Source organism: Phyllobates terribilis, unplaced genomic scaffold, assembly GCF_046119375.1.
Source record: "Phyllobates terribilis strain yellow unplaced genomic scaffold, ASM4611937v1 Scaffold_3__8_contigs__length_932513732, whole genome shotgun sequence".
Classification (NCBI taxonomy): domain Eukaryota; kingdom Metazoa; phylum Chordata; class Amphibia; order Anura; family Dendrobatidae; genus Phyllobates; species Phyllobates terribilis.
The window spans coordinates 377432061-377453309 of NW_027362763.1; the positions used below are offsets into that span (position 1 = coordinate 377432061).

The window sequence follows — 21249 nt, forward strand, 5'->3', positions numbered from 1 at the left end:
GTTCCCCCTAATCCCCATCAGACTGCACATAAAAAAAAAATAAACAGTCCTACTCACCTTTCTTCTCTCCTCCAGCTCTGCGTCCTGTCTGTCCGCACTGATCTCTCCATGTGAGCCGCGCATGACGTCACTGCCATGAGCGGCTCACATGGAGAGATCAGCTGCCAGAAGTCACTGCTCCCCACGCCGGGACTCTGTGCGCGGGGAGCAGTGACTTCGCTCTCCTTTATAGGCGGCACACAGTGTTGCCGCGCTGCAGCTCCTGCTGCTGCCGGGCTATTGCGTGTGCCCGCTTATTAAAGGGCATGAATATTCACCCCTTTCCATTCCCATGGGCGTGGAGAGAGGTAGAATATTCATGTCCTTTAACAGCGGGCACAGGCAATTCCGGCAGCAGCAGGAGCCGTACTGTGGCTACACTGTGTGCTGCTATTAAGGAGCATGAATATTCAGTGCTCCCCACGCCCCATGGGCATGGGGAGCAGTGAATATTCATTTTCTTTAGCAGCGGGGACAGTGTAGGCTGCAGCTGGCGGCTGCTGCCTCCTGTGCCCCGCTCCTCCACTGCTACCATTCCCCCCACCCTCCACATATATATACACCCCCCCAACATTCGGACTATAAGACACACCCCCCATTTTCCTCCAAATTTTGGAGGAAAAGAGTGCGTCTTATAGTCCGAAAAATACGGTACTTTAATGAAAAAAAAAATGAACTTTTTAGAATTTACCAAATGGCTGTAATGAAACAAAGAGTGAAAAACTTAAAGAAGTCTGAATACTTTCCGTACCCACTGTATGAGCATGTACAGTGTGTGTGATGACATGATTATATTTGAATAAATATTGTTTGATTATGCGTATTGTTGTTCGTGGAAAAAAAATAAGACATCTCCTAAAAACAAGCCCTAACCCTTGTTTCTGAGCAAAAAATATTATTGTCATGTTTTCAGGGAAACAGAGTAGTTGGATTGCCTCAACTGAATATTCAAATTAATAAAAGTCGAGGGCGTGGGTAAGGATATTGTGTTTAGGACCCTCATTTATTAGCCTGAGAGGAGAGTAAACACAAATAGCATCTCTTATTCTGGAGGACCTTTAACATCCAAGCATTGCATGTACAGCCTTGTCAATGGGAACTAGATAATGTTTCAATTTCTTAATTTTGAATTTTTTTCTAGTAATTCAATACTTGATGTTAAGGTTCCCCACAGATTGCAACTGATAGCGAGATATACCAGTAGTGGGCTATCCTGTTATCGGCTTGCCATTAGGAAGCCTTTCTACGAAAATTGTTTTAGTGCTAACAACTCTTTAACGTTGTATTTAGAGTACCTAGTAAGATATTTTATATAACATAAAAGAGCTTAGCACCATTTTATTTTGTTTAAATGTACTTTTTTTTATTGATGTATCTTAGAAATTTCTCATTTGCTTCCTTAGTGTGCAGTGTCCTACTATCATTTCTGAAAATGCTTGTATTTTGTCCACATTTGATTAACCTCTTTACCACCTTGGGTTTTTCCATTTTTGCGTTTTCGTTATTTGCTCCCTATCTTCCTAGAGCCATAACTTTTTAGATTTTTTGGTCAATTCAGTCATATGAGGGCTTTTTTTTTGCGGAACAAGTTGTACTTTAAACAACACCATTATTTTTAGCATATTGTGTATTAGAAAATGGGAAAAAAATTCAAAGTGCGGTGAAATTGCAAAAAAAGTGCAATTCCACAATTGTTTGTTTTTTCACCATGTTCACTAAATGCTAAAACAGACCAGCCATTATGATTCTCCTGTTCATTGCAAGTTCACAGATACCAAACATGAATAGGTTCTTTTTTATTTAAATGGTGAAAAAAAATCCAAAGTTGAAAAAAAAAAAAGTTGATATTTTCCGAGACCCGTAGCGTCTCCATTTTTCGGAATCTCCGCCTGGGTCAGGGCTTAGTTTTTGCGCGTTAAACTGACTTTTGTATTGATACCATTTTGGGGTACATACAATTTTATTGCAATGTTGAAGTGACCAAAAAGACCTTATTCTGGCATTTTGATTTTTTTCTCGTTACGCCGTTTGCCAATAGTATTAATTCTTTTTATATATTGATAGATCTGGCGATTCTGAGCGTGGCGATACCAAATATGTGTATATTTGATATTTTTTATTGTTTTATTTTGAACTGGGCGAAAGGGGGGTGATTTGAACTTTTATATATTTTTTAATATTTTGAAAAACATTTTTTTCTGTTTTTCACTAGCTTCAATAGTCTTTATGGGAGACTAGAAGCTGCGCTCATCACATAGCCCTGCTGTATTTAGCAAAAATGCTCACTTGCTACGAGCACCGACCGCTGGGAGGTGCTTATAGCAGATCTTCTATGACAACCACAGGGGTCTCCTGCAGACCCCGGGTTGTCATGCCAACCGGCGCCCGTGTCACATGACTGCAAGTGGCCGATGGGCAGGATTAGTTACCTGCTTCCGGCGCGTGCATGTTAAATGCCGCTGTTAGAGATTGACACCGGCATTTAACATGTTAACAGCCGTGGATGCATTGTGAATGTTAGGGGCACATGTCAGCTGTACAGATCTGCAGTCATGTGCCTGAAAACATGCGGGCTCAGTGTCGGAGCCCGCATGGAGTGCGGGGATACGACTTTGGATGTACTCATATGTCCAAGGTGGTAATGGGGTTAAAATAAAATATTTTCATACTGTATATGCTCCAAATCAGTAGTAATGGTAAATAGTTAAGCTAACTATTACTTAGGTTTTTATATTTTGTGCATAATTTAATCCCTAGATACTATAAGTAAATTATTTGTGCTGTGTTCATGTTAAGCATTTGTAATTGATTTTAAAGCTTTGTATTTTACTGTATATTTCTAATTCTGCTAATAGTGCAGGTATAATTCTTTGCACCACCTGCCTAATGCCACCTTCTTCAGGTTACCTGACTGCTCACTAACTAGACTACACAACCAATAAGTTGTCACTCAAACAGAAGAAGGTGGAGCTAGCAAGGTCAATAGAAACGGGAATGAAGAGGCTTGGAAGTGCTCCGATCACGCCCAGGGCACTTTAACCTCTGTTGCATATGTATTAAAATGTGGATTTTTTGGTTATGGAGTGGTGGATTTTATAAATAAAAGTAAGGAAAAGTCCATCTTTGAAAGAGGTACATAACCATTTAAGCGGTTTGGGGAGATTGATCCTCCTGACATATTCCCTTTAATATCACAATTTCAGCAATTTGTAATACTGATGTTAATAAACAACTACTCATTTACAATACACAGATGCTTGATGGTATGGTAAAATAAATAAATATGTTGAACAATACTAATTAGCAATGCTTTAAGAAAATATTAGGCCAAGGATGGATTAGTCAAACAATTTGAATATATCCTATTTGACAAACTTACCCTTATCTTTCATATACTGAGTAAACCATTCAATTCTACTATAGATATGGAAACTAAGTACTGTCAGCTAAAATATATAGTTTATGCATCCAATAAAGCAAATTGTTGCTTGTGTACAGTATAGGTCACAAGTTTGGACACACCAATTCATTCAATGGTTTTCCTTTTTCTTATTGGAATGTGCACATTTTAGTTTCAGACTGAAAGCAGAAAACCACAAAGAAATACATATGGAAAGATGGGTAAAGAAACACATGTGAAAATGACCTGAATATGTGTTAAACCTTCTATTAGTGAAAGTAACCTCCTTTTACTCTAAAACATTTGCACCGTTTGCCATTTTCTCAAGCAGTTTCATCTTTTAATCACTTGATATTGCTTCCAATTAACATTGTCAAAAGTGCATGTCAAAAGTGCATTTGTGGAATCACTGGCTTTTGTAAAGGTTTTGCCACCATCAAAAGGTGTTTTGCGGAGGCAGTGTTGGTATATAGTTCCACACATGGCTGAGCCCTTTTCCATAACTGATCTAAGCCAGAATAATGGAAGAATCACTCAAATAAGTAAAGAGAAACAACAGTCCATCATTACTTTAAGTAAATTTGTAACATTGCCAGAACTTTGAAGGTATCTTGAAGTGCAGTCATGAAAACCATCAATTGCCATGAAGAAATTGACTCTCATGAAGACTGTGCCAGGAAAGGAAAACACATAATTAACTCTGCTACAGAGTAAACATTCATCAGAGTTACCAGCCTCAGAAAAGGCAGAAAATGTACGCAGATGTTTTCTACATGTGTGGTGTGCACTTTGAAGCATGGAGGGGGAGGTAAGTTTGCGTGGGGCTGATCTTCTGGTGACACTTGTATTGATTTCATCTAAACTCAAGGCTCACTTATGCTGCATGGCTACCACAGCATTGTGTAATGACATGCCATCCAATCTCGTTTGCACTTAATGGGACTTTTATTTGTGTTGCAAGGTGACAATGACCTAAAACACATCGCTAGCCTATGTAAGGGCTATGTGACCAAGAAGGTGAGGGGTGGAGTGCTGCATCAGATGAAATTGCCTCCATAATTTACTGACCGCAATCTAATTGAGATTAATTTTGAATGAGTTGGTCCACATTGTAAAGGAAAAGAAGCCAACAAGTGTTCAGCATCTCTGGAAACACCTTCAAGATTGTTGGAAAATCATTCTTGGTGACTCCCTGGTGTAGTTGTTTGAGAGAATGCCATGGGTGTGTTTGTCATTAGAGTAAAAGGGGAGTATTTTGAGAAATCTAAGGTTTAATACATTTTGGTTTCTTTCACATGTGTTTTACTTCTTTTTTCCATATGTGTTCCTACATAGTTTTTCTGCCTTCAGTCTCAACCTACTGTATAATGTGCACATTTCAGTAAGAACAAGGAAAATCACTGCATGAACAGGTGTGTATGTTCAAAAGTATTTCCCTGGTGTTGGAAGTTTGGACTGCCCTTTATCTTCAATATAAAATCTTTCCTTTCTAAAGAAAAGGTTTCTATTTTTAACATGTATCCTAAAGCAGCAAAAAACTACAAATGAAATGATCTTATTGATTTAGCTCACCTGTCTGTTGTTTTCATTATTTTTCTTCCTTTGGGAAAGTGTGGTAGAACTACATACAAATTCTGAGATTGACAATCAGCTAATAGCCATTGATCTATTTAAAATGTATAGATAAATATTCTTTATCTATCAGAGATAGTGGTAAAATATATAGAAATTGAAGGGGATGCAAGTTGGACTTTTATAAGTGACAATATGTTTTTCTGCCCTAAATGGAGCATGAAGCAAGCAAAAAGTGGAGCATAGATGTAATATGACTCCTTAATAGAGTTTAAATAACAATCTGTCTCTCTAGATACATTCAAAAGATAAAAAATATCAATATTAATAGTACTAAAATAGCATATGGAAGTTTCTCGGGTCAATCCACCGTTCTAACATCTCAGGTAACAACCCAGGATCGGAAGGCATCCCTCGGAGAGCCTCCAAGAGCAGCGGTATCAATTTCTGAGATTCGCCCTACCTGGATCCCTGAAGCCGCGGTCTTTCCTGCTGGGCAGTCCAGGAGCGCGCCCACGAGGGTGCCGGCAGTCCTGACTGGGGAGGTCACGCGAAGGCTCTGAGGATCACTTGGGATTTGGCTCCCTCCTGCTGCAAAGGACAAGAATTGGTGACCGGAGAGAAGCACTGTGACTGCTGAGTCGCTGTCCGGTAAGATCCGGAGCGGAGGTAGGGGAAGACCCTGAGCCACATCTGCCGCCTGCCACAGAAGCGCCCACCATCTTGGGGAGAGTGAGACCCGAGGAGAAGCTGGTTATTAGCAGCACAGACTCTGACAGAGGCCACAATAAATCCACACTGGTCAATCCAATAGAAAAGGGTCCTATATGTGGCATCACCCTTCCACTATAAAACCTCTATAGACACATAGATTCTGCTCTATAGGTGGAAAAAAAGAAAAAAAGCCTGTGCACATGAAAATCCTGCAGTGGGCTCCTTTTCTCTATTTCCTAATATACTGAAGCTCTCTAATATCACCATCGCAGAGTCTCTGGCAGCATCTTGTGGATATATGCAAAATAACACCATAACCAGTCTTAACCCGGTACTGCATCCAAGATTTATTACTGCTAGCTTCTAATAGCCAGCCACGGTGAGGCATAAAATCTATAAAATCTATAAATGGACAATAGGCAGCTTGCTCTGATGACCATGAAATAAGAACAACCTGCAAAATATGAATCTGTAAGTCTTCTGGTTCAGGCGCCGATCATGTGAATTCCAAATAACAGCTTATGTTCTCTCCTATGGTTTCCCATTTAACCATCTGATCCCCACATTCAGAACCCTCAAGGTCTTTGTTGTCGTCACCTAGCTGAAGGCTATCTTTAAATATGTTTATGAACCGCTACCTCCTTCGTAGAAGGCAAAAGCAGCCCACCTCTTCTCGCCATATTGATATTTCTAATCATACCAAGATGGCCTCAATTCTTGATCAAGAGAAACAACTCTCCCAAATAGATGGTGACGAGGAGGCATGCCACTCCCTTAGACCACCCCGCACCTCTTCGGTAAGGAAAGGGAACACACAAATGGACCCATCGGAACTGGCAGCTGAGGTCAAGGCTAAATTGCTACCGGAAATTAAATCTATCATTCAATCTACACTTAATTCTTCCCTGATGGACTTACAGGTTAGGTAAGATGAACAAGCCGAACAGACTGATTTAGAATTGCGGGTATCGACCATTGAGGATGACTCAAAGGAGGACCAAGCAAAAGGGACAGCTATTGCTCGTGAAAACATGATCCTGAGAGACCATATTGATGACCTGGAGAATCGCTCCCGGAGGAGCCACTTGCATCTGGTGGGACTACCGGAATCATATCCCCAAAGTGTACTGAAACCACTATGTGAAAACGATATCCCAAAGGCTCTAAAATTACCTAAGGGCTGAAAGGTGGAAAGAGTACACTGGAATGGCTCCCCACCCTCAACATCCACGAACTGGGGCACATTCAGACCTAGACAGGTCATCATGAAATTCCTGGATTTTAACGATAAAGCAGACATTATATCAGCTTATAAACAACTCAGTCACCCGTTGGTCATTCAGGGTCATAAAATTTTGCTCTTTGAGGATTACTTCATTGAGGTGACCAGAAAACGCAAAGCATTTAGCTCCATCTGCACTGGACTCCATAAAGAAAAGGTCCGCTTTCAACTCCGCTGCCCAGCTACTCTACGATTGAAATACTCAAATGGCTCTTTTCGTGAATTCATATCTCCGGACAAAGCCAAAACTTTTGTCAATAACCTGCTGTGCCCAGGGGTCAGCCTGGATTGGACCCCTCAAGATGACAATGAGGCTTCATGTCCAAGAACCTCAGAGAGATTCGGAAGCCGAACAGGTAAAGGAGAACGGAGACATAACAAAAACGTGACAAAAAAAAGTTAATTATTCAGGAAATTATCCTCTCTACACATTTGACGCCTCGATCTGAGTGGCCAATTGGAAATTACTGCTCCCACCCTTCCCTCTCTCTCTTTGGACTCCTAATACAGTAAATGACAAGTTTTACTAATTGGGGGAGGAGGGATAGAACGGGGAGCAAATGAGGGGAAAAAGCAAAAAAAATGAAAATAACTAAACAGGGGAGATTTTATTTGAAAATCTTATACACATGGTCAGGCAGAAGTGAAGACCAGAGGAAAGGTTTTTCCTAGCAAGCTGGGACAAAATGCCTCAGCTCATGCTAGAACTAATATGTTCTACTGTTTTGAATGTTTGTTGTTCAATTTTGGTATATAATGTTGAGAATGATTTCCATTTCTTTATTCCAGTTGAATGTCATCACTGCCATCTTTATTTTACAAATACTCCACCAATTCGATTTGACCATATTACTTCTATTTATGTATATTGTATCAAGGAATGTTAAGGGTTTGAGATCTCCCCAAAAACATATGAAAATCCTCTGACATCTAAACCGCCTAAAACCCGACATAGCCCTCCTTCAGGAAACACATCTTCCAGAGACAAATTTCCCTCGGGTGAAGAAGTTATGAGTGGGCGCCATTTATGGTTCATCTTCAGTGAATAAAAAGGCTGGGGTCCTAATTCTTATCAACAAACACTTCACACACCAGATTATTAGCCAACAAATAGATAGTGAGGGGACATTGGTTCACTTAACAATATCTACGCCCTGCGGGGTTTTATCCGTTTATAATGTATATGCACCTAATGAAGGAAATAAATCCTTTTTCAAACAGTTGGAAACTAGACTTTTGCTAGACCCCAACTTCAATAAAATAGTAGGGGGTGACTTCAATTCAGTGGTGTCAGTACATGAAGACAGGAAAAATATTACAGGCATTATACAGTCAACAACTACACATGACAAGATGCTATCACCTCTCATGTCCACATGTCACTTAGTCGACTCGTAGAGGTTCCTTAATCCTAGCAATAGAGAATTTACACATTTCTCTCACGCCAATGATTCATGGTCCCGAAACGATTATATGTTTGTTTCCCCTTCCCTGTTGGCCAAATTGATCTCTGTACACATAGACAATATCGCTATTTTGGACCATGCTCCAGTAATTCTGGAGCTATCACAGTCTTTTCCCAGAGGCACAGATTTTCTATGGAGATTTCCCAATTACTTCTGTAAAGATGACTCTTTTACCTTCTCCCTCAAATTATGGTGGCAAGAATTTATTTCAGACAACGCTGGATACCAAAACAACCCAATATTACTGTGGGAGTCGGCGAAGGCGGTGCTCGGGGAAAATTTTGGTGTATACATTTTCCCACAAAAAAAAGTTCTAAAGAGATATGGGGAACTCTCTACTGACTTAAAACAAGCCTACACCAAATGCTTGCTTGACCCATCCATCATAAATAAAATCCACTGGTTGCAAAAACAAGTGGAATTCAATCAATACGCAGACTTGAGGGAAAAATTTCACTTATCCAAATCTGAAGCTTATTTTATAGATTCGGAAATAAATCGGGGCGGATGTTGGCTAATTTAGCTAAGGGGATGAGAAAACCACAGGGAATTTTTCAATTAAAAAGTACCAACGGCGAAATCCACACCAACCCTAAAACAATAAACGAGATATTAGGTTCTTTTTATAAAGATCTCTACAAAAATTCAAATCAAATCCCTTCCTCCTCAATTACACTTTTAGATATAGTTAAGCTACCCAGCTTCTCAGAGGAACAAAAAGCTATTTTAAACAAACCTATCTCTTTGGAAGTGGTCACGAATACAATTAAGAACCTAAAACTGAACAAAGCACCCAGCCCAGAAGGTTACACAAATTAATTTTTTAAATCTCTGAGAGAGGAAATTTCCCCATTATTACAATCAATTTTTAATAAACTATCTCAAGGCAACCCCATTTTTCCTTCTGCAAACACAGCGTATATTAAATTACTACTAAAACCAGATAAAGACCCATTATCCCCCAGCTCATACAGACCAATCTCTCTCATTAATACTGATATTAAGATCATGTCTAAAGTAATGGCTGACAGGTTGGCCTCCATCTTACCCCATCTCATTTCCCCTGCCCAGACGGGCTTTGTAAAAGGTCGCTCGGCCACACTAAATATCAGAAAAGTACTACTGGTACTAGATAAAATTCACTCCTCACCAGATTTAAAGGGCTCCCCAGCGATTGTTTCCTTGGGTGCTGAAAAAGCTTTTGATAATATAAATTGGGAGTGGCTATATATGGTCTTAACAAAAATGTCACTAGCAGGCACCTTCTTTAACTACATTCGTAATCGATATTCATCTCCAAGGGCTCAGGTTTACACCCTGGGTTTCCTGTCCACTCCATTCCCCCTTGAGTAAGGAATGAGACAAGGTTGTCCATTGTCCCCAGTCCTCTTCAACTTATCTCTTGAGCCCTTAGTCCACATCTTGTCTGATCCAAGCACTTTCACAGACATTCAGTTTACTAGGAAATCAATTCAGGCGGCTTTTTTTCCTGATGATGTCATTTTATTTATGTCTGACCCCACCCGACATCTACCTATAGTATTACACTTACTTAAAAATTTGGGCTCTTACTAGGGGTTTAAAATCAATGTTAAAAAATGTGAAATACTCCCATTAACCGAAAAGGGAACAAAACTCTGCCCAGATAGGTCTTTAAATGGTATATCCCTAACACCCACACATATCACCTACCTAGGAATTAAAATAGGCCGTTTGCCTTCATCTATATACACCTTAAACTACCCTCCTCTTATAAAAAAAATCGTCAATCAATTAAAGTCATGGAAAGATTTGCCTCTATCTTTTATGGGTACAGCACATTTGGTAAAAATGATTATTACAGCCAGGATTATGTATCAACTACAAACCTTATCATTACTCCTGAAACACACGGACGTAACTATACTCAATAGAGCGTTCAGTCACTTTATTTGGAAAGGAAAATGTCCCAGGATTAGTATGAGCAAACTTATGACTTCCAAAGACAACGGAGGCATTAATTTCCTAAGCATCAGAAATTACAATCTTGCTTGCCTTTTCCAGTATATAATAGACTAGTTTCATAAGAGACGTACATATTCTGACTACACGTTGGAAGCCGACTATGCATACCCCCTTGACCTGGTTGCCCTCCTTCATTCTTGATTTACCTTCCTTCCCTTGGCAGTTAAAAAGTCAGGAAAAAATACGGCCTTTCTTTCAGGATTTCAAAGCACCTCCCGATATGGCAAAACCCAGAATTTCCCCAGGGTAATGAAAATAAACTATTTCTGAAATGGCGACAAGCAGGTGTAGACTATGCATCCCATCTTCTCCACTCAAGTGAGCAAAGATGGATGACATGTACTGAGTGTTTAGACAGATACAATCTACCTTCCCAACATTTTTTCCAATATGAACAAATCAAACTATGCATTATGGCCAATTTAAAAGATGTGACCTTTGAGGTCTCCCAAAATGTCTTAGATGTCATTCTGTTGTCTACAATTTCTGTCCTTTATTCTGTAATGAGATCTAATCTACTAGGAGTTCACCAAGATACTTTCTTCAGATATTGGAGACAACAGTTGGAGGATGTGGAAATCTCTGATAAGATCAGGTCAGGCTGGAATTTAATAAGAAAACACATTGGAAATGAAGCATGGAGGGAAACGCAATATAAAATCATGCATGGCGCCATTTATGCATTTAACATACCTACAGAAAGACCCACTTTCAAACAGGCTAACAGCTTGCACTAAATGCCACCTTCCACTATCTGACCTCATGCATGGCCTATGGTCATGTCCGGCTTCAGTTTCATATTGGGGACAAGTATCAGCTATGATCGACACCATATGGGGTCCGGGTTATACTTTTTCCCCTTATCTAGCCTTGTTAAATTTTTTGAACAACACAAAAAACGCTGAGGGGAAAAGGGGAAACCCACCAAAATTGCTCCACACCCTACTTATCCTGGCAAAAAAACAATTACTTAAATATTCGCTAGAACCCAACACCCCCCCCATTGAAAAGTTAACAGCTCAAATGAAACATTTTATGGGAATAGAGCAACAAGATGCCCTTAGCAATAAGGAAACGCAAGCTGGCAAATTTCTTCCGAAATGGAAACAGTTTATTGTAAATTGCTGCTCATTAAATGAAAAGAAGAAAATGGTGGAACCCTTTACTTCCACAGCATGGTACATTCTGGAGGATCTTGGGGATAGCTATGTCCATTATGCCTGGATTGAGGGGGGGGGAGAGTGGAATGGAGGGATCATTTGATGAAGGTGTGGCACCCCTGAGGAGGATTACCACAGGATCCATAGGTGCAGAGAGAGATGTACACTTGGGCACACACAACACCTTCCACCCCAGGTCTGAGGGGAGGAGTCAGTTTCCAGGGAGACAGCAAAGTGGCAGTTAGTCTTGTGAGGGAGGAAGGAGGAGAGAGACAGAGAGCGGTTGGCCGGGGTCCAGTTAAGCCCTGAACTAGGAAACAGGTCTGTGTTGTGAAAGCGCCCTAGAGAGAGGGATGGAGGCTAGAAGGAGAAAGAAAGAGATAAAACTATTATCCCTTTAGCTCACCCGGACACCGGAGTCCAAGATTGCTATTAATTCAGGAATAGCATAGAAAACCCGGACAGATCAGGAGGATCTACTCCCCCTGAAGAAGAAGGGGAAAGAGTCACCAAACTTGACCAAGCATAGGACCAGGGGCCCAGGAAGAGAATTGGTAGCTCCAAGGAAAGGTCCTCATTGTCAGTTGTGGAGAAGGACCCCAAAGAAAGTAAAAGGTGGCAGGTTCAGCTTAAGGCAGGACTGATCCCAAACAACGCACACATTGTTAGAGGAGGCCTCACAAATCTCCAGGGTAAATATCTCTACCTGCACCGAAAACCTGGTTACCCTCCTGAACTGTACCTGTTACCGGACATCAGTAAAAGAAAGGCACTGAAACAAAGACTTAATGTGTGTGTGTGCCTATTTTGACATTACTGCCTATAGCGTTCGTACAAGCCGTATGCCGATCACCTCAGCAACCATACACAGAGCTGGTTACCGATTTTACCAGTTACCACAGGAGGCGTCAGGACACAATACTACCGTCATCCTCACCCCAATCCCTTTACTGACGGTCCAGGGTACGGAACTGGGAACCGACCAACCGTGATCCCCACAGAAGTAACCCATCCATCCCAGTATCCGAGTACCCCTACCCCTGTCGACCGACTCAAAGGTCTATAATACTAACATAGGTGGTCTAATCTAACAAGATGGCTTCAATAAATCAGAGTATCAACTGGATTGCATGTTAATTAAACTGATGTAAGATACATTGGTATTAAGTTCTTATATTATATTGTTTTGTTTTACCAATCAAATATGTAAGAACTATCTCTTTATACCCTGTCTGCGAACAGGTATCTGATTATCAACTTAATCTGGTATGTTTTGTTTCTTTTTGAAAAAGTTAATAAAAATTATATATTAAAAAAAAAATAGCATAATCATCTGTAGGAATGTTGGATGAATGCTTATAAAAAAAAACATTAGTACGAGTCCATGAAGATATATAAGATGTTTATAAGATGCTCATTAGATGTTGAACTTTAGCTACTCATAAACCATGGGGATATCTGTAAATATTATGAAAGTTTTATTTTCCTGCTAGAAGAAAAGTAAAGAAGGCAATTATATAACAGAAAAAGAAATATTAATGGCAAAATTCCAAATATTTCATCCTAATAAAATCAGTACCCCAATCCAATGTTAGGAACTTCATTGTACTTCTTTGACTAAGTCTTTGCTAGATTCAAATTCTGAAATATTTGAATATGTTCTTGATCTCTTTGTGCAATTTTGACTATATAATATGTCTTCCAGAACACAGGATTTATAGAGATTGCCCTTAACCCCTTCCTCACTAGCATACATGTGAATTCTGTGCTTCACCTTTAAGTAACCATTTTTATGTGTTTTTGATGAGTGGTCATCGCACAAAATCCAATTAGCTGATAAAGAACTTTTGACTGGTACTAATGTTTTTTTTTTCCATATATATATATTATTTTATTATGTTTTATTTATGATGGTTTTATTTTATTCTACTATTTTACTTCAGTATAAGTGATCCATAACCATCACATATGCCTCTCCCATTTATTATACAGTTTAAAGCGATTGAAACTTTGGAACATACTTTGGGAATATGTTTATTCATGCATGAGATTAATTAAACATCCTTTCATTATACCTTCAAAGCAATATGCTATTTCATTACTAACAAAACCAGAGGGACATTTTTCTTTTAAAGGGTATTACATTTATTACCAGTGAGCATATGGCCTTTACATTACCTTAATATATAAGGGGGTCTCCTACACATTACAATTTTTGAATTTTGGATCCTTGTTGCACAATGACCAAAGTCTCCCATGGGTCCATATTGTATTTCTTGTGTCTCCTGTTTTATACAGAAGCATTTATATGATTATCACATGGTCGACTATTTGATGGACCGCCTCTGTCGGAGAATATAATGCCTCACTCAGGCATCATTCAGTGAAGACAGAGATGGATATGAACCTTTAGTAGAATAGGACATTAGTTTCTATGATTGTTCATTTTTCATCAAAGCATTACATCATATTTCCATCTTTCCTACTGAATAAGAGCTTACATGTAAAATTAGCAAGAGGATACTTAGGAGACCTTATACATCCTGAAACAATTTTTCTCAAACTTGTAATTATGTGATGGTGCATCACAAATATAGTAATACATTCTTCATGAATTACGATTAAACATTGATCTTTAGAATATATTGAGGTGAAAAGAGTACACAAGCATATTACATGGACATGCAGTGCTGCAGTAATTGGCTGTGGGAACTAGAGGCCTAAAATTAATTACTGCAATATATAGGAGAAGGTTAGCTTTACTTGTCCTCTGGTTCATGGATATATCATAAATTACTGATGACTTTGTAGCAGAGTAAACACTTTACTCTTCCATTACCAAAATAAGACATTTAGAATAACAATGATACAGAGACATGGGAATATGCCGAGCACTAGGTGTTTTCTGTAGGTTGTGCAAACTGAACACCACAGTATTTAGATTGAAAATAAAGTCACAAATAAATGAAATTGCTTTTTACATTTAGATAAATAGGTCTTAAAATGCATACTAAAATATCTAAAAATATATCTATAAAAATATATCTATAAAAAGCCCTATTTGGGGAATTTTTGGGGTATAGTCTTATTTTTTCTCGTGTATCTCTTTTGCTGGTAATTTGTTAACAATCTGTTAGCAAATTCATTTGTTAGCAAAGTACACTAGCAGCAATCCAGTTTGGGGATCACAAATGCGCAGTAATTTTTCGGATCCATCTCTGTCCTTGAACTTTCTGTACATGCGCTCGCTTGCACAATTATTAGGTTCTCTACACTGGAGAAGGACTGTATATGTAAAGTGGGACTTATGCATGGACAGCAGCTCTGTGGAGAATACCATACTGTTCCATTTAAGCTAGGTGCTTTGAAAATAAAAATGCCAAACTCTACAAATGAATATAGCTGTTATGAGTAGAGATAAATAAATATGTTGAGATTCAAATTTGTCCAATCATGCAGATTTTACCAGGAAATGTGATTTGAAGCTCATTTATTCTGGAGAGACCCCACAGCATAATAAACATAAGATGTAGAAAAACAGACCTAATATCTTACTTCTCCCCTCTGATGCTTACTGTCTCTCATAAGATTCTTGGTGACATTTCTTGCAGCCATCACGCACTTAAACCCTGGGTATCTTTACTTCATGCAGGGACTTCTGGCCGTGATTGGGCCTGGGACATCCCAGTGCTTGCATAAGAAGATACTGGACCTGGTCACGGCCAAAAGTGTCAGTCTAGAGTGCTTAAAGTCATAAGGTCGCGGTACACATCTTGACAATGCGCATGCGCAGAGATGACCTGGGCCTAGTCACAGTCGGAAGTCCTAGTCTAGAATCCACTCTGTAAGGGCACAGGAATGTCCTGTGTATAGTACCACACAAAAGCCCCAGCCTAGAGTCTGTGTCCTGAGGTAGCAGCCAGAAATCCCAACCCAGTGTGAAGATGCCCCAGGTTTCAGTGTGTAGTGGGGGTAAGAAAAAGCGCAGAGGAAAGTAAGGGGGGAAATGAGCAGTGGAGGTTTCTGGAAATGTGAACAGTAAGATGAATAATTGGTATTTTTTGCCCTTTAACCTTATGCTGGCCCTTTACAGCTCAGCAAAATGATGGCTGGCCACTGCATTCACATGAAGCGAATTACAATAAATCAGCATTCTGGAGAACATGGTTTCAATTCCATTGAACAAAATTTACCAAACTCTAGTGATGGGTGTATATTCACTTGGGAAAAAATACAGTATTAACTGTACGTATATCGTCAGAGTAAGCAAAAATTGTTTCCAATGACTATTTTCCCCAATTGCAGTTACTTTCCCATGTCTTCCATCTGCTCTAGACCAGCAAAAAGGCATCATTTAACTATCATGTGCCTCTTAACTGTTTACTGCCTAGCCTCCTTACTTTTACACCACATAATTCCAATCAAACAGATTGCCCGTATGAGAGCCATTATGTTCCTAATGCCACCAACATGTCATAATGACTGTAGCAATGTCCCCATTAAAATAACACCTCATGAGAGTCACAGTGACATTTATGCTAATCATAATTTTTTAATGAGTTACAATGCCTCTATAAAAGCCACAATGCCACTATGACAGCAACAGAACCCCATGAAAAATAATATTTATGCAGCCACAATGCCCCCTTACCAACTATAATGCCCACAAGACCAGTCACAAAGTCACCATCCCATCACAATGACCCTTATGTATGCCATAATGCACCTATAATAGCTTTATTACTCTTTGAAAGTCACAATGCTCCCTTGGTATCCAGTGCTCCATATGTTGCAAAAAACAATTTCACACATACATGCAGCAGGCATGATTCATGTCAATTACAGTAAAAGACTTTGGCATAAACTTCAGTAAATTATTGATAGGGAAGCAATTGGGACCTAATGGTCAAGACTGGATAATAACTTGTGCTTTTACTTTTTGCATGGCAGGTTATTGATTATACAATTTGACATGCTAAATATGAGAATAGCTGCTATGCTGAGATTTATCTTTTCTTTATTATTTATTTGTCCTTCTTCTTTTTAGTTTAATAAAGCTGTTTTATTTTTGCAGTTATTGCCATGAGAATCAGTGGAGATGTACAGACCATACCTGTCTTGTTGAGCCAGAATTGATTAACTTTATTAATAAAGGTGACTTTGGGTGAGAAAATGAAAAATTTTTATAATATAAATTCTTCCTCTCATGTAAAATATGTGAAAGAACTGGAAATGGTGAATGTTTGGAGTCATTATTTTCTGTCTTTGATAAGTCTTATAACAGCACTATCCTAGCACTCTACATACTTTACGGAAAGTAAAATGTACCCATTACAGCCATTAACATAAAATATATTGGTCAGCAACAGTTTTAAGCTATAATTGATGGGCATTGATATCGTTATCAAAACGCTAACTATAATTAAACATCCTTATACTGAAGGAGCAAATGTAGCAAAATTGCATTTTTTGGCAGTTATTTTAGTTTTGTGTTTGATCAGTCTTTTGGCTTCATTTTAATGCAATTATGAGTATAATCTTCCTTTGCTAGCAAAGGCGGCCATTCATTATCTCAATTTCCTCCCACAATCCAAGTTTAATTGTCTTTCTATGAAAATTAACCTGGTCTGAAATAGGGAGAGGTTCAGCATGTTAATTAATACATTCTATGTACATCATATTTCTCAGCATGATATAACATAAAGTAAAACTAATAACATTTGTTTAATTACAGATGGAAAGCAGACAACTACAGTCAATTTTGGGGCATGACTTTAAGGGAAGGATTTGAATATCGCTTGGGTACTAAATCTCCATCTTCTTCACTCCTCAGCATGAGTGTAATGACTGTAAGTTTAGGAGATAAAAAGTTGATAAATGTATGATCTCTTGGAGCCCTGATTGATGACTAGAACAGGGATCCAAAGTCTGGGTTGCAGAGGCATTTAAATGGAGATGAGGTTATTCCTGCAGTTTACACTTCATTAAATTTTTAAGGGACAGAGGTAGCTGAGTACAGCATTCGCCTACCTCCATCAGTACCATAGTGTGACCACTGCTCCATTGAATCTCATCTGGAGTGGTTGATAGGTGTCGCAGAGGTGGGGTCTTCAACAATCATGCCACATGGAATGTAAGGTGACTATGATACAAGAAAATGACTCCTACATAACCTAAAAAAGGATATTGACAGGGTGATTTATGTCGCTCTATCTGAAAGCAGCAAATGTAGTCGAATAGGTTTATGTGATTTAGAGCTGGATTTCCAAGGGGAAAGCAGAGTAAATCCTGAAAAGAGTGAAAAGAAAGTCTTGACCTGCTCACAGAAACTGACCGGCACATTCTGTACACGCTGAAACTGGGGAAGATGTCAATCAGCTTGTGAAGACAATTCTTCAGAACTCACTCTCTGAATAATCCTTTTTAAATATTCCAGAAACCCTTTAAACAAGATAATGAATGAGTAAAGAATATAATTTAATTAAATATTTCCAATATACAGTATTATAATCTGATAACGTGACCAAGGCTCTTTACAGTACGTTTATGAATGTTTGATCCTTCATACTAAGCATATATTTAACACATATTTTACATTTTGACACCAATATGCATAATTTGTAAGTATATGAAAAGAAAAATGCACTTAAATATTAATTGGACAATGAGTCTCATAGCTATTTGAGAAAGACATATTTGAGGCTTCTTTGGTTTTATGGCATACAGACCATAAAATAACAAACTGTGAATCATAATTTGTTATTTCAGCAACTTCAAAATCATTATGTTGTCTTGAAAGTTGCATGAAGAGAATTACCCAAAAGCTTTAAACATCTTTGAACTGAAGATAATAAATGTATTGATATTGGGATTTCAAAATGAAAGTGTTAAACTTTTATTTTGTTCTCGTTCCTCTTGCACATACTATATACTTTTCAGTTGATAGTTCGATCTGGCCACTTCCATTCTTTTACTATACAGACTCCTAAGCCATGTACCAAGAATGCTAAAAAGACAAAATAAATACATGACTATAAATATCTAACTCTAAAATTGGTGAACTTGCTGCAGTTTTGCATAAGGAACTCAATCACTTGTTCAGAATATTTAGATTTATTCATGTAAATTCTCCTTTATAAAGTACATGAAACAACGTTTTATTCACGTGCATATATTTCCGCAGAGTTATTAAACTTTTATTTTTGTGAAGGTTAATTAGTCAATTGTATTCTTCATTTGTTTGACCTCAAAGAAAATGTTCTTTTGTGTGTGTGTGTTAGACTGCTTATATGCTACCATTATCTAAAGTACAGATATAGTCATTTTTACTTAGAATGAGGACATTTGTTTATATTGTGGATAGCAAATTGTAGTCAATTATGAAGTCAGATATTTTCTTTTGCCAAGACATTTACTCATGTATTTAGTCTGCAAAACAGATTTAATTGGTTTTCTACCTATCCATTTCCTGCTTAAAAAGATTTTACAGTATATGGCTAAGTAGAAAAATCAGAGGTGAAAGACATGAAATAAATAATTAGTGCATTTCACCTGTCAAAGTGAAAATGCCATCCAGTCTCCAAGCACCATGTCATAGAGCAGGGGGCGCTGAGAAGATTGGTATATAGTTTTGTGAGAAAAGGTTCAGTATAACTTTTTTTTGTGTGTGTTTTAATCATCTAAATATCTGCTGCTTCTGGGATTTGGGTCCAGTGGGCAGTCCTATCAGTGACTGACAGCTTAATTTGTATAAGAGTGCATATAGAAATGGCTGTCAGTCACTGATAGGACCACCCACTGGACCAAAATCCCAGAAGCAGCTTAAATTTAGATGACTAAAACACAAGTTACACTGAATCTTTTCTCACAAAACTATAGATCAATCTACTCTGCGCCCCCTGCTCTATAACATGATGCCTGCATTTTCTTGGTGACAGGTTCCATTTCAGCCCAGAAAATGGTATATATCAGTTCGTGTTACAAGCAAAACTTGACAAAACTTAGATTATTAAGAAACTCACCCAAGTAGAAGAAAATTAGTCTTATTTTATATGAATGGACATTCAAAAATTATATATATGACTACACAATAGGGTGAATAACCAAAAACTAGATAAAATTATATTAAAAAGATATCAATTTGATTAGTACATACAATTTAAAATATCAAAAATTGTGGGGAGCAATACATAGAAGGAATATATGAAAGTTCACGACAAACGTATACAATAAATGTGTAAGTTAAAGGGGTTAAAAGTTATATTCTCATTGCATCAATTATATATGAGATAGCCTATATCTATTAAATGAATCAATACGTGTGTAAATATAAAAAATAGATAGATACACTGCATATGCATATTACAAGAATGACATACCATGTAGGAGAGAAATGTAGAATAAAGTATAGGCCCCTAGACTCCAATGTACGTTTCGCCCTTAGCTTTCTCAACATATGTCGGAGTCTTGAGGTCCTATACTTTATGCTATTTCTCTCCTACATGGTATGTCGTTCTTGTAATATGTATATGCAGTGTATCAATTTATTTATTTTTTGTATTTACACATATATTGCTTGATTTAATAAATATATGCTATCTTTCATCTCCTATACAACTGATGCAATGAGAATAGAGCTTTTAGCCCCTTTAACTTATACATTTAAAGCATACATTTATCATGAACTTTTCTATATTCCTTCTGTGTATTGCTCCCCACAATTTTACATATTTTAAATTGTATGTACCAGTGAAATTAGATCATTGTAAGATCCTATGATGATCTTAATTAGTTTCAGTTGAACTATAGGGAAGACATCTGAATTATAGATTCATAAAACAAACGCAAATATACTGGTGAAATTAACTTTTGACTGCCTTCCCTCTACTTTTTGGTGATTTCATAAAAAATATAAATGCTGTCAAATTGTTTTGGGTTGGGTTACATTTTTCCTAACCTTCCCTCATGAAATGATTCTGGGCAAAGTCTCTACTGATCACCCACTCCTTCCAGAATACTTAGAATGGTTTTAGGACCAAGAAATGGTAATAGAAATCTGAGATGGAATATGAATGTCAGAATGAAGATTTTTCTATACTTTTTTACTTGTCTAATATACATTTTCCAACAGTTGTGACTGTCTTATTTATAATATAACATATTGGGTAGAAAAATTAGACCCCTAATGAATCAAAGTAATATTTCCACAGCATAATTTGAAAGACAATACATAGTTTGGTATTATGTTTAAATTACTAAGTCCAATTATATTAAAAAATAAACATATTTTCCTTACACTTCTACATTGTAAACAATAACATTTTATATATTATACTGTTTTTTTTTCTATTTAGCATCGTGTTTCTTCATATGAAGAATTCCCACTGTTTTTCATATCTTCATATAAATGGCCTGACTATGTCCACAGACCTTTGGATCAAAAAAATTGTGCTGCATCATGGGCATTTTCTACTGCAAGTAATATATAAAATCTTTTATTTCATTCTATACATTTGCCATTATTGCTAAATATATATATGCACCCATGAATAAGAAAATCTACAATAGAAGTCATAAAATGCATATTTAAAATGGCTGGAAATGTTAGCTAAT

General features: G+C 37.8%; 1 protein-coding gene across 2 annotated transcripts in view; it reads left to right on the top strand.

The window, feature by feature from the left end:
* The window catches only part of TINAG (tubulointerstitial nephritis antigen), a 227874-nt gene that overhangs the window by 77612 nt on the left and 129013 nt on the right, over positions 1-21249 (top strand). For both annotated transcript variants that reach the window (XM_073675423.1, XM_073675422.1), the window contains exons 3-5: positions 16712-16801; positions 17372-17486; positions 20991-21114. In XM_073675423.1, coding sequence (XP_073531524.1) covers positions 16712-16801; positions 17372-17486; positions 20991-21114 — 329 coding nt within the window. The remainder of the gene's footprint in view (positions 1-16711; positions 16802-17371; positions 17487-20990; positions 21115-21249) is intronic.